Source organism: Daktulosphaira vitifoliae, unplaced genomic scaffold, assembly GCF_025091365.1.
Source record: "Daktulosphaira vitifoliae isolate Bord-2020 unplaced genomic scaffold, ASM2509136v1 Scaffold_162, whole genome shotgun sequence".
In the NCBI taxonomy this organism is placed as follows: domain Eukaryota; kingdom Metazoa; phylum Arthropoda; class Insecta; order Hemiptera; family Phylloxeridae; genus Daktulosphaira; species Daktulosphaira vitifoliae.
Genome location: NW_026099730.1, coordinates 1 through 12,225, shown reverse-complemented (window position 1 = coordinate 12,225; position 12,225 = coordinate 1). Strand labels below are relative to the sequence as shown.

Here is a 12,225-nt window from a genome sequence, read left to right as displayed (position 1 = left end):
TCTTAGTATGTTCTATTTTATAGTTTTAATTTAACTGATCATTAACTTTTTCGGATTAAGGCCAATATTTATTTCTTTTAATATAGAAAACATAAATATTTTAAAATTTATATAAAATAATAATATATTATTACCTGAATTTATTAGTTTATTAGAATTCAAGTAAAAGTAAAATAAAACGTAATTAAACAACACCATACATTTTTATCTATTTTTATTTCTAGAACAAATCAAAATAATACATTGTAGACAAAAAAAAATAATTCGAAAATATTAGCCTGGATAATAATATTAAGTTTTTAATTAAAAAATTTCTCTCAAAAACCTCCAACATTACTGTTAGCAATTGGTTTTAAAAACATAGAAAGTACAAAGTCAAGGTATGATCCGGTTGTCTGTTCGTTTTAGACAAACCGGTAACCTCAGCTCATCTTGATGACTCTTCGATTACACACTAACTATGCTCAGGAGCGGTTGACTTATTAATTACCACTTGCCATTGTTTATTCAAGCTTTACTTTTCGATTAATTTTTATTTAGTTATCCCATTCATCTAGAGAAAAGTATTCCGATGACGTATCGGAGCTAGAACTGCTCGACATCATACTTGCCCGACGAAACATTGGAATACCTAATGGGTTCATTCTTTCAAAATCATTTTCGTTTATTTTTGGATTTTCTATTACTGAAACTACTGGCTTCACCGGCTATAAAATATTATACTAAGATTGTATATATTTTTAAATATTTTATTTTGACTACTCGAGTCAAGCAACAGATTGTGAAATCACCACTAAGCAGTTAAATAAATACCAGATCACTTATGTGAAGGATTAGGTAATTTAAAAAAAAAGATACCCGGATAATAAATGAATATTAGAGACAAAAAATTAATCTAACGAACACATACAATAATAAAATAAAATGCATAATTCATTTGAAAATATATGTATATTAATTCTTCATATTATTATGAATTGTTTAGAATGCGATTCATTAATATTCATTTCATATTCCTTTCATGAGTATGACAAAAAGTTAAAAAACGTAAAAAAAATTCATTACAAAAAAATATATATTTTTTTATACATTTTATCTGAAGTATTTGAATTGTAATTAAAAATCTTTATTTTTATGAAGCATTCAAAATGCGATTCATTAATATATGATCCACTTCATAAGTATGATATAAAAAAAAATTGAATTATAATCATTAAAATACTATATCGATTTTAGACATTTATTTTGCTTACATTAAGTAATAATATAAAACTTGAACGATACTCTATTATTAATTGTTAAAGAGGTTTACCTTCAATTTCACGCCGCGTTTGATTTCCTCTATAAGATTTTTTGGTAGACCTGCTGGTCTATAAACCTTACTTTTGCATTTTACATTGTTTTCTGATTTTAGTGGCATTAGTAGAGTATGAGGAGGTGGTGAAGGAATGATACCTGGAAAATATTCATATTTAGATAACATAAACAGTGACTTTTTATGTATACATACAAGTACTATCAAAAGGGTTCATTCTTCGAACATTTTTGTCATCTATAATTGATTTTTCTAATACTTTAACCATTGGACTTACCGGCTATATAAAATCAAAACATCAAACACATATACTAACTGTTTAATTAATATACTCATTTTAACATTTAATATATTGAGGAAATTGTTTTGCTTACATAAAGCTATAATATATAATTTGCACTATACTCAATTATTAATTATTAAAAATTTTACCTTCAATTTCACGCCGCGTTTGATTTCTTCTATAAGATTTTTTGGTAGACCTGCTGGTCTATCAACCTTACCTTTGTTTTTAATATTATTTTCTGTTTTTTGTAGAGTTGGTAGAGTTTGAGGAAGTGGTGGAGCAGAAGGAATAAAATCTAAAAAATTTACATATTTATATTGTATTTAAATTTATATAATTTTTTTGCTGTTTTTTTCTATTAAATTTAAAAATATAGAGTTACCATTATTTTGCTGTATATCCTTTAACTCGGTTAATGTTTTGTTTGTATTTATTTCGTCCGTCTTGTGTTTTTCTTGACCACCAATATTTTTAATCAAGTAATCGGAAGATTCCATNACCACCAATATTTTTTATCAAGTAATCGGAAGATTCCATTAAATATTTCTGAACAATTTCCTGAACGATTTCGGACATTAAATCATCAATGTGATCTATTAAAGTAAATTTTGGTAAAATTATGGAAACTTTAAGAAAAAAATAAGTTGTGTAGTCGGAGTACACTTCCTTATTTTTTATATAAATTAATTTAAATTTATGTGACTGACTGACTTATGACAATGAACAATACACGGATGAAAACCGACACGGAGGTCATCGATTTGCCGTGATGGGTTGGCAAGGGGGTGAGTAAAGCAAGATGCTATTGATCAGACGAAATAATATAATCAATGATCTTTGTAAAAACTGGTTGGGTTGGGTTGGGGTTGGGACCAACTGGTCAACTAGATCATTCTAACGGCGTTCTGTACCATACAAAGACAAAATAAAGTTCAATAAAAGTGTCAGTATTTCCGGAACTCGTTCAAAATCTAAGTTGGACATTTAATTTTTTTGAAAAGTCGTCATTTTGATTTCCCCTCTATGGACAGGTGAAGGGGCAGATTAAAAGAATATATATACCTAATTATAGATAAATACCTAACATATTTATTAAAAATAATTGTATTGATCCATACATTTTTAAAAAGTTATTAAAAGTTATTTATAAAAGTTGTTGTTTTGCGGGTTTACTTAGTGACATAATCAACACCACAATTACTTTATTGATGAAAATTATATTATAATTGAGCACGAGTTACCTGGGCAGGGTGTAAACCGGTACTACTACTATGTTACAATCGTAAGATTATCACTACTCAATATAAAACAATTATTATTAGTATTATAATAAGTTAAAAATATTAATAAGAGACTTTATATCAAAATCGTATATATTAGCTTCGATACGAAGCTGAAAAGGTATTAATTTTAATATTGTGATGGTGTCACGTTACCAATATCGTGAGAATTATTTTAATAAAATACAGACAGCTCATCCGCTGCCCGAGACTGATGAATTAACAAATAATATTTATTGCTAATTTGGCAATAGTTCTAATTATTATAAAAACCCAAAAGACCTGACCATCGTGGTCAGTCGACTCCAGTGCCTTGTGTCATTCATCAGTCTCAGTACTCGGTTGTCGCTGTCCGGCTTACTACTTAAAGTAAAGTCTTTGTTTTTTCCTTTTTAACCTATCTACTCTCTTCCACAACATTTCAGTGTACTTGTGTCTTGCACTTCGTCCGCACCTCGTACTACTTCATTATCCTCTCCTAATAACTAAAGTATTTGTGTCTTGCTCTTTGTCTGCACCTCATATTTTGGGCTCCTTTTTGCGTACACCTGGTATTTGTGTCTTGCACTTCGTCTACACCTCATACCTAGGTGTTACCCTTATTCACTTCCTATAACAACAGCCTTTCGACACCCACAGCTAACCTGGAGTGTCAGCCGAGCACGGTGACTGCTGTACGACAACACGCACGTGAATACCTAGACAGCAGGCACCACATCCTCATATTCATCTTCGCATCACAATTACATATACATTTACATCGTTTGTTTCTTTTCTTTTATTGTGTTACGACAATATGATGTGTTTTTTTGTGTAAAAACTACATGTGTCAAATATGTTAAAAATAAGAATAAACATTTGTACTGAAACTTTGTTAGAAGCTATAAATAATTTAGTTCCAATGACAACAAAAATGAAAGGCGCCATGGATGCTATTGAAAGCTTACACACTGCTCCTTGGTAATAAAAGTACTAATTATGTATTAAGCAAAACTTTTAAACATATAAAAAAAATACCCGAAGATTATAATAAGTCGTTAATCTCACGAAATGATCCGTCTACCTATAAAAAAATATTAATATACTGTAATCAATTTTTTTCGCTAAGAAAAGATGAAATCGAATTATCTTTTAATCATTTTTGCGATGTAGTACAAGTAGATTTGAAATCAATGTGGATTAGTTTAATGAAGAATTACAATAGCGAAAATAAATCGGAGAACTATTTATATAATTTCCTCCATAAAACTATTAAAAATATTATCGATTTATCTATTGACGAAAAGTATTATAAATTGGGATTCATTTATGATTCAAATACTAATCAGACGTTAATACCAAATCCTGATAAAGTAATATTGAAACCACATGATGTTTTTCAAGACCGTAAAGTAGAAAACGTACCATAATTACGAATAATCTTATTTTTATTTTTATTATTAAATATTCCTTCTATTGTCAACATTAAAAAAAACGTTTTTATTATTATTTAAAATCAATATTTTTAATAATAATTTAATTTTAAATAACGTTAGCTACAAATGATTATGATATATTATATTTAATTTTATTTTTTCCAAATTATATTATACCAATTGATGTAATTAATAAAAATAATTAACTAATATAGAATGCCCTACCAAGTCTTGGCATCTTTAATAACTTTTATTCCAGTGAATATTCTGCATTACTTTTTTTATAAACTTTAATAAATTTTTAAAGATGTCAAAACATGGTGGGAAATTCTATATTATATCTGGGGCGTCATTTCAGTTCTTTTTTTGGGTGCGCGAGACTTGAAGTAGGCCATTTTGAAATTTCATCAAGTCATATAAAAATAGATATACCTACTTAAGTAAATTATTCTTCTTTTAATTTTTCTATAGATTATGAATCACAATCAACATAAATAGTGATTATAAATTATATTAATACTTACTATTTTAATATTATATAACGTAGCTTCGGGGTCGTAGCAATCGTTGAATTTTATATCAATCTGTTCATTATCGCCCTTAACTGCGTGACAAAAAAGTCGTGATAAAATCATTTACGAACATCAATATCAATATCTTGCGTCCAGTATGAATAACAATAGTTCAATATGATATATTTATTGATTAATCAATCAATTGATACATAGTTAATAACATAATATTTGTTTATTGACCCATATAATCATGATAATACAATGTTTTTGAAGATTGAATTCATGTTTAAAAAATTGGTGAATCATTTTTTCAGGCCAATTGTCATTGTTTTTATAGTAAGTGGGCAACCGCACCCCCTGACCCCCCTCTCTACACCAAATGACGCCCCCATATTATAATAATTTATAATAATTATGAATTTATTTTAAAAAAAATTCAAATAGAATTGGCCATTTTAAAATGATTGGTACAATATTAATAATGAACATAAAATAAAAATAGAAATATTCTAATTATAAAAATACTAAGAAAAGGAGTGCATTAAAAAAGAGATAACTGTCATTATTTCTAATTCTCAAATTAGTCTTGCTATCAATTAAAAATAATTAAAAAAACATCATTAATACGAGTAGTGTTTCACTAATTAATTTATTAGAATGTGTATAAGTTGTCTAGAAATAACTTTGAGATATATAAAAAAGTTAAAGAAATGTATGTGTTTAATCACACCAGCAAAAAAATACGAAAATAAATCATGGTTTAATAGATAAAATATAAATTATGAAGTAAATTATAGTATATTATAGAAAATATTGCAAAAACATTTATTTATATACATTACATTTATATACAATTTATAGAGTGTTGAGTTAGTAAGGAAACATGTTTATATTGTTCTCATTACTTGTAACAATCGACTTGTTCCCTTTTTTACTGAACATTCTATATCTCACAAACAGTTTAGCATATAAAATTTTTATTTTTTATATTTCTTTAGAAAATTCAATTATAAACTATTTTTATGTGAAATAACCGTTTGTAAGCGTTTGTCAAATAAACAAAAAATCTTTAAATTTGTCTATTTTAAAAAATTTTTGTATTTTGTATTTTTTAGGTAAACTGTTGGATTTATCAAAAAGGTTGTTATTACCGCTTAGAGTATCTATTTATTTAAAAAATAACTAGCTATACGACTTGGAAGATAGGAAGATTAATATACTTTACTTTTTAGTATCAACTTTAAATACTAACAATGATTTTTAAATCNAACTTTAAATAGTAACAATGATTTTTAAATCATAGAATAAGAATGTTAGGTAGTCAAAGATGGTTCTTGGCTAGACCAAAGACGAACGGAATGGGTGTTATGGCCGACTTGTATCACAGACCAGACACTACCAATGAATAAATCACAAGAAATCTCATTGGAACCCTGGTAATTAAACTCGTGACGACGTGCACCGAAACACACGTTTGTTATAATTTAAAATAACAAAATAAAAATATGTTAAAAATGGGTGTAAAGATTGTATGGGTATTTTAACCAAAGTTGGATACTAGGGGATTTGGTCAAACTGTGAGCAACGAGGTTCTATCGGGGTTGTGGAGTCCGAGGGCTTAGAACAACGAATACAAGTAGATATAAAAATAATAAACGCAATATTTCTTTTTTGAGATGTAATAAAGTACAGTCTGGTTGGTATCTAGTAATATACACAATGGTAGCAGAACGACAAGTCAGTTCACGGATACCATGTAACGTGATTGTGTACAAGACCATAACCAACCAGTCTAGTATAATATTCTACAATATTAATATAATGAATGATCTATTGCTTCGTCGTTTTCTACTCAGATTTATTAACTCTAAATAATTGGGATAACATAAATTTACTTACTTCTTTTTTCGCAATAATGAATTGTAAATCAAAGACAATTCGACAATCCTTCTGATATATACACGGAAAAAAATTATGGTTAGGTTAACCACTTAAATGGTTACGGTACCCCAAAATTTAGTGTTTATATAACAACAGCTATGTACTATGGTTAAAATTACCATGCTTATGTGGTTAGTATCTTACGGTTGTTATAACTGTATGACATAGTTGTATGAACTTTTGTTGAATAGGTTGTAGTAACCTAATGAAATAGTTGTATAAGCAATACATTATAGTTAACTTAACTGTACGTTTGGTTAAGCCTACCAAACTAAATTGTTGACTATTTGTTAAATGTTACCGTATTTTTAGGGTATTTTTTTGTCATATACTACGTATAAGTGCGTATATAATAATAATATGTGTTAATAGATTTGATAATAATTTAAGAACTTTATATAATATACTTTATATAGNAGATTTGATAATAATTTAAGAACTTTATAAAATATACTTTATATAGCATAAATATAATCAGTTTATTCACAAAACATAAAAATAAAAATTATACAATATACAAATCACCATTTTTGTGTGCAAAACAAAATGTAGGCCTCATCCTCGGTAAATATTTCATATCTATCTTAATCATTTTTTCGGTAAAATGAACATATACGATTGATAATTTTCATAAGATCCGTCAGTTTTATATAATTTACAAATTAAAAATCTCTGGCATATCTGGGAGAACACAAATATGCTTAATAAGACCAAATACAGGTAAACCGTCATCCACTTTTATGTCAACACATACTATTTACTGAGAATCTAGTCCCTAACCACTCTACCCAAGAAACAAATTTATAATTGTTTATTTCAGAAATATTATTTGAAATTATTTGTGTTTCCTCTATTGACAATACAATACATTTTCCGATGTTAAATAAAATTGATGGGTCAAAGCTATTATTTTTGCTGTTTATTTGTGGGAAACTTTAAGCTGATTTTTTAAAAATAGAGTGTAACAAATATTTTTTCGACTGGACGTGGCTTGAGCAGCAACTTTTGGCTCTTTATGTTTTGCTTCACATATATTTATATATTTTGTTCATTATTAAAGGATAGTGCACCATATGATGATGCTTNGATAGTGTACCATATGATGATGCTTTGGCTTTAAATTAGTTTTCATCAGATTAATAAAAATTTGATGATGTTCATCTATTAAATTTTTGAGGATATCTATATCGTCAGGTACAATAGAATACGAAGTAATAATATTTATTATCTTATTAAGTAAAATATATAAACCCAACACTTGATTACCTTTGGGCACCAAATCCCCAATAATAAGTCCTAAATACTTAGTGAAACACCAAGTTTCACTAGCATTCATTTTAAGCATTTGAGGGTTTGAGCTTTTTAAATGAATTTCTGATATGCCTTGTGACCTGTTTCTTATATCAGTAGGACCGTCATTAAAGAAATTAATTCGTTGATTCATAGTTTCTAAGGAAAAATGACATGAGTTAATTATAAGATTCCTTAAAATACCGATTAACTCATAGTCACAAACACCCTCTAACAAGTCGTGCATGATATCAACAGAAAAATTATTAGTAAATTATTAGTTGTCGAGACACTGGGGGAAAGGATGTGTTCGGAATAATTTTCATATGTTCTAAGTTTATTATTGTTTTGAACTGTACATGAATTGCATTCAGCCTTGGAGCAAAGGCATAATCGGCAAGAATAATTAGAGTTAAAAGATTCTGAAAAACTTAGAATACTATGTAGGCCTAAGTTATTCTGCAATTTCTTCAACAGAAAGTCTAAAGTTTTGGATTTTTTTCCTTTTTAAATTGTTTACTGGCTTCGACGTAATAGTAATTGTCGGAAATTAACCGTAGTAATATGTATAATATTGCAACATCAATTTCTGTAATGTACAAAAATTACATTTAGTATTTTTTTTTTTTGTCATTTAATTAATTCTCTATTAAATCGATTAAAAGACAGAGTAACATTTGTTAAATTAAAAAAAATTAAAAACCTAAAACAATATGTTTCTCTATGATGTCCAAAGAATATATAGATAAATTTTTATTTTTAACAATATTTTTGTGGTGTTTGTTAATATAATTCCATATACAATTGGCTAATACTTGAAATTTTTGAAAAAAGATTACTTCTTTATCTGGACATAAAATGTTAAAATCCAATTCAATCTGAAAAGTTAAATGACCTAAATTAAAATTATTAATTATTTAATAATGATAAAATAATGAAAAATAGTTCTTTGAATTATTTTTGTTCAAAAATTTACAATTATCATTGTAAAGAATTTTTTGAGGAAAAATAAATAACCATGGTTATTTTTGTACTAAAATTTTTTTAGACACTGTACATAATTTAGTTCTAATGGCAACAAAATGAAAGGCACTACACAGCTATACATGGTATAATACCAAAAATAAAATTTATATATAGCAAAACTTTTAAAAATATAAAAGAAATATCGGAAAATTATAATAAGTCGTTAACCCCTTTCTGCATATGGTCCCATTAATGGCACAAATTAGTTTTTCTTATATATCTCGTTCAATATTTGTCCGTTTGTGTTACTGCATGCATGGTTGAATTTGGCACAAAAAACTAAACATATTTGATATAAGACTTTACTATCTAGTGGTAAATGTCTGTACTATAATAATAAAAATCGAATAAAATATTTGATACGGCATTATCAACTTTTCGCGCGTTTTCAGAGCTTGATAACATGATTTTTGAATCACTGATTATCAAACAAAAAAATACTAGTCAGTTGGATTTTTTCTGCAGATTTCAAAAAATGTAAGTACGTCCTTGTAGCATAAATAGTTTTTAAAATAAATCGAAATTGAACTTAGTGCCATATATGGCACTACGCGTGATAACAGTTCAGACAATTTGTGCCATATTTGGTACAACATGCACAAAAAATAGTGTTTTAAATTTTTTTGTTACAAGATATGTGATTGTTATTTGTATATTAAATTTTTAAAAAAAATTTTATTACTAGATATGTGATGGTTATTTTTATATATGTTTTTATATAAAATTGTTTAAATTTTTTCAATTACTAGATATGTGATTATTTTTATATATGTTATTATATAAAATTGTTTAAATTTTTTTAATTACAAGACAAGTGATTTTTATTTTTATACACAAAGTAAAAAATATAGTGTGTTATAGTAATGTAAGTATTATTTCATAGCTGCATATGTCCCATATATGGCACATAATAGTGCTGTATACTCCAAAGCATAAGATCCAAATATGGCACATAAATATTTTTGGTGCGCATTGTTCCATTTTTGGCACACATTACTCTTTAGGGTTTTTTAGGATCAAAAATGGTCAAAAAATTTTTTTTTAATTTTTTCATGTCACTATGACCCCAAATCTACTTAGATATTTTTTTTTGAGAAAAACAATTAATTCATGCAGAAAGGGGTTAATCGTACATGATGATCAGTATTCATATAACAAAAATTTAATACATTGCAATCAGTTTTTATGTCGATTTGGACATATTTCGAACTCGATTTGGAATTAGCGTAATAGTACTAGAAGATTGAAAATCTATGTGGACCAGTTTAAAAGAAAAATATAATAGCAAAAATAAACCGGATAACTATTTATAAAATTCCATTCATAAAGCCATTAAAGATATTATTGATTCGTCTATTCACAAAAAGTATTATAAATTATGATTCATTTAATTCGGATACATATCAGACGATAATACCAAATCCTGAAAAAGTAATATTGACACCACATGAAGTTTATCAAAACCGTAAAGTAGAAATCGTACCATAATAACGACTACACTCACTTTTTATATAAAGATCATATTTATTACTTTTGTTTTCATCGTTAATATTTTAAAACTTTATTAATTTTTACTTTATTTTAGTAATTCCAATTGAGTTTTAATATAAAGAAAATTTTCTATTTTATTACCTATTGCATTCTAGTCACAAAGAATATTTTGATTAAAAATATTATGTTATATTGAATTTTCTTCAATTTAAAATGATTTCGTCCCATTGGACATCCGAAAGAAAAAAAGTTAAATAAATCTATTTAGAAATAAAAAACTTATAAAAAAAATTTATTTTAAATTGAATAAGTATTATAGATAAATGGTAATAACAGTGTGGTTGAGTTGGGACTAGACACAGTGGAAACGTGGCAATCTGACAGCGCTTAAAATCGTTATCATATACAAAGCTTTGTCTAGCTGTGGCTCCGTCCCAGACCCGTTCCCTGTAGAGGCCTTGCGCGCCTACTGCTCAATTTTTCTATGTTTTATTATATANCGTTAGGCCCTTCGGGCTGTCCTCACAGGTAGGCCACTGATTCACAACTATGATTTATGATTAAAAACAATCTTTAAATGCCGTGTTATTAATGGAAACTACATACACTAACATAAAATTTAAACGAAATTGAGATGCGCATAGCAAAATCATATCGCAATAAAAAATATGCGCGTGGACTTGTGTAGCATGTAAATGTCAGTGGTATATGAGCAAAACAGAAAAAAATCGTTTTCATGAAGAAAAGTGGCGCAAGGCATTCGGACGGCACGGCCTGAAGTGTCGAGAAAAAAACTCATAACTCCGTGAAAATTGAACAGAATTCAACGAAATTTTCAGGGTATCTTTGGGATATCTCTCGACAAGCTTGGTAAAAATTTTAAGATTTAAATCGAAAAGTACTGACGTCAATTAGCATTTTAGATAAATTTTATAAACGCTCACGGCGTGCTAAAAAATTTTTCCTAAATTAACGTCGTCGAGTTCTTTTGTTAAAAAAAAATTTTGGAATTCGTGTACGTAGTTAAGTAATTTTTCCAACATAGGCTAATTTTTCTATGTTTTATTATATAATAAGATGACATTTTTTAATATAGCACTTCAGAAGTTCTAACATTTAAAATATAGAGTGGAAGCAAGTAGATCTATAAAGTATGAGCTGGATACCCCCCAAAAACGGCCCCGGCCATTTCCTCTCCCTAGGTGGACGGCCTGTGTAAACGGCCGAGGAGATATGGTTTAAGGCATAGTCCCCCCACCCACATGATTTGGGTTTAACCTGTCCTAGGTGGACGGGCGGTGTAAACGACCGGGGGATATGATGAACGGCATAGTCCACTCACCCACCACATGATGTAGGTTTACCCTGTTCTAGGTGGACGGGCGTTGTAAACGGTCGGGGGGATATGATGAACGGCATAGTCCCCTCACCCACCACATGATGTAGGTTTACCCTGTTCTTGGTGGACGGGCGTTGTAAACAGTCGGGGGGATATGATGAACGGCAAAGTCCCCTCACCCATCCACATGATGTGGGTTTCCCTGTCATAGGCGGACGGGCGGTGTAAACGGCCGAGAGAATATATTGAAAGGCATAGGGCCCCCTTCCCATGAAAGGTTAAGAGTGGAGAGCTCTCTCATGACAGTAGATATCACAAGTATGGGGA

The 12,225-nt window shown here is 28.5% G+C and overlaps 1 protein-coding gene across 1 annotated transcript; it reads right to left on the bottom strand.

The window, feature by feature from the left end:
- Window positions 1–283: 283 nt before the first annotated feature.
- Window positions 284–2,098, bottom strand: LOC126909170 (uncharacterized). Its single transcript, XM_050691591.1, has 5 exons — window positions 1,984–2,098; window positions 1,748–1,896; window positions 1,511–1,595; window positions 1,313–1,455; window positions 284–707 (listed from the first exon to the last, which is right to left on the bottom strand). The coding sequence occupies exons 1-5, from the start codon at window positions 2,096–2,098 to the stop codon at window positions 537–539; spliced, it is 663 nt and encodes a 220-aa protein (XP_050547548.1). The 3' UTR covers window positions 284–536.
- Between the last annotated feature and the right edge of the window lie 10,127 nt (window positions 2,099–12,225).

Excerpts from the sequence above, each read along its gene's own strand:
- LOC126909170 (XM_050691591.1), bottom strand. The coding sequence starts at position 2,098 with ATGGAATCTTCCGATTACTTGATTAAAAATATTGGTGGTCAAGAAAAA. Across the intron at positions 1,456-1,510 it reads GAACCCTTTTGATAGTACTT|GTATCATTCCTTCACCACCT; the intron begins GTATGTATACAT and ends AATATTTTCCAG. Across the intron at positions 708-1,312 it reads AACGCGGCGTGAAATTGAAG|CCGGTGAAGCCAGTAGTTTC; the intron begins GTAAACCTCTTT and ends AATATTTTATAG.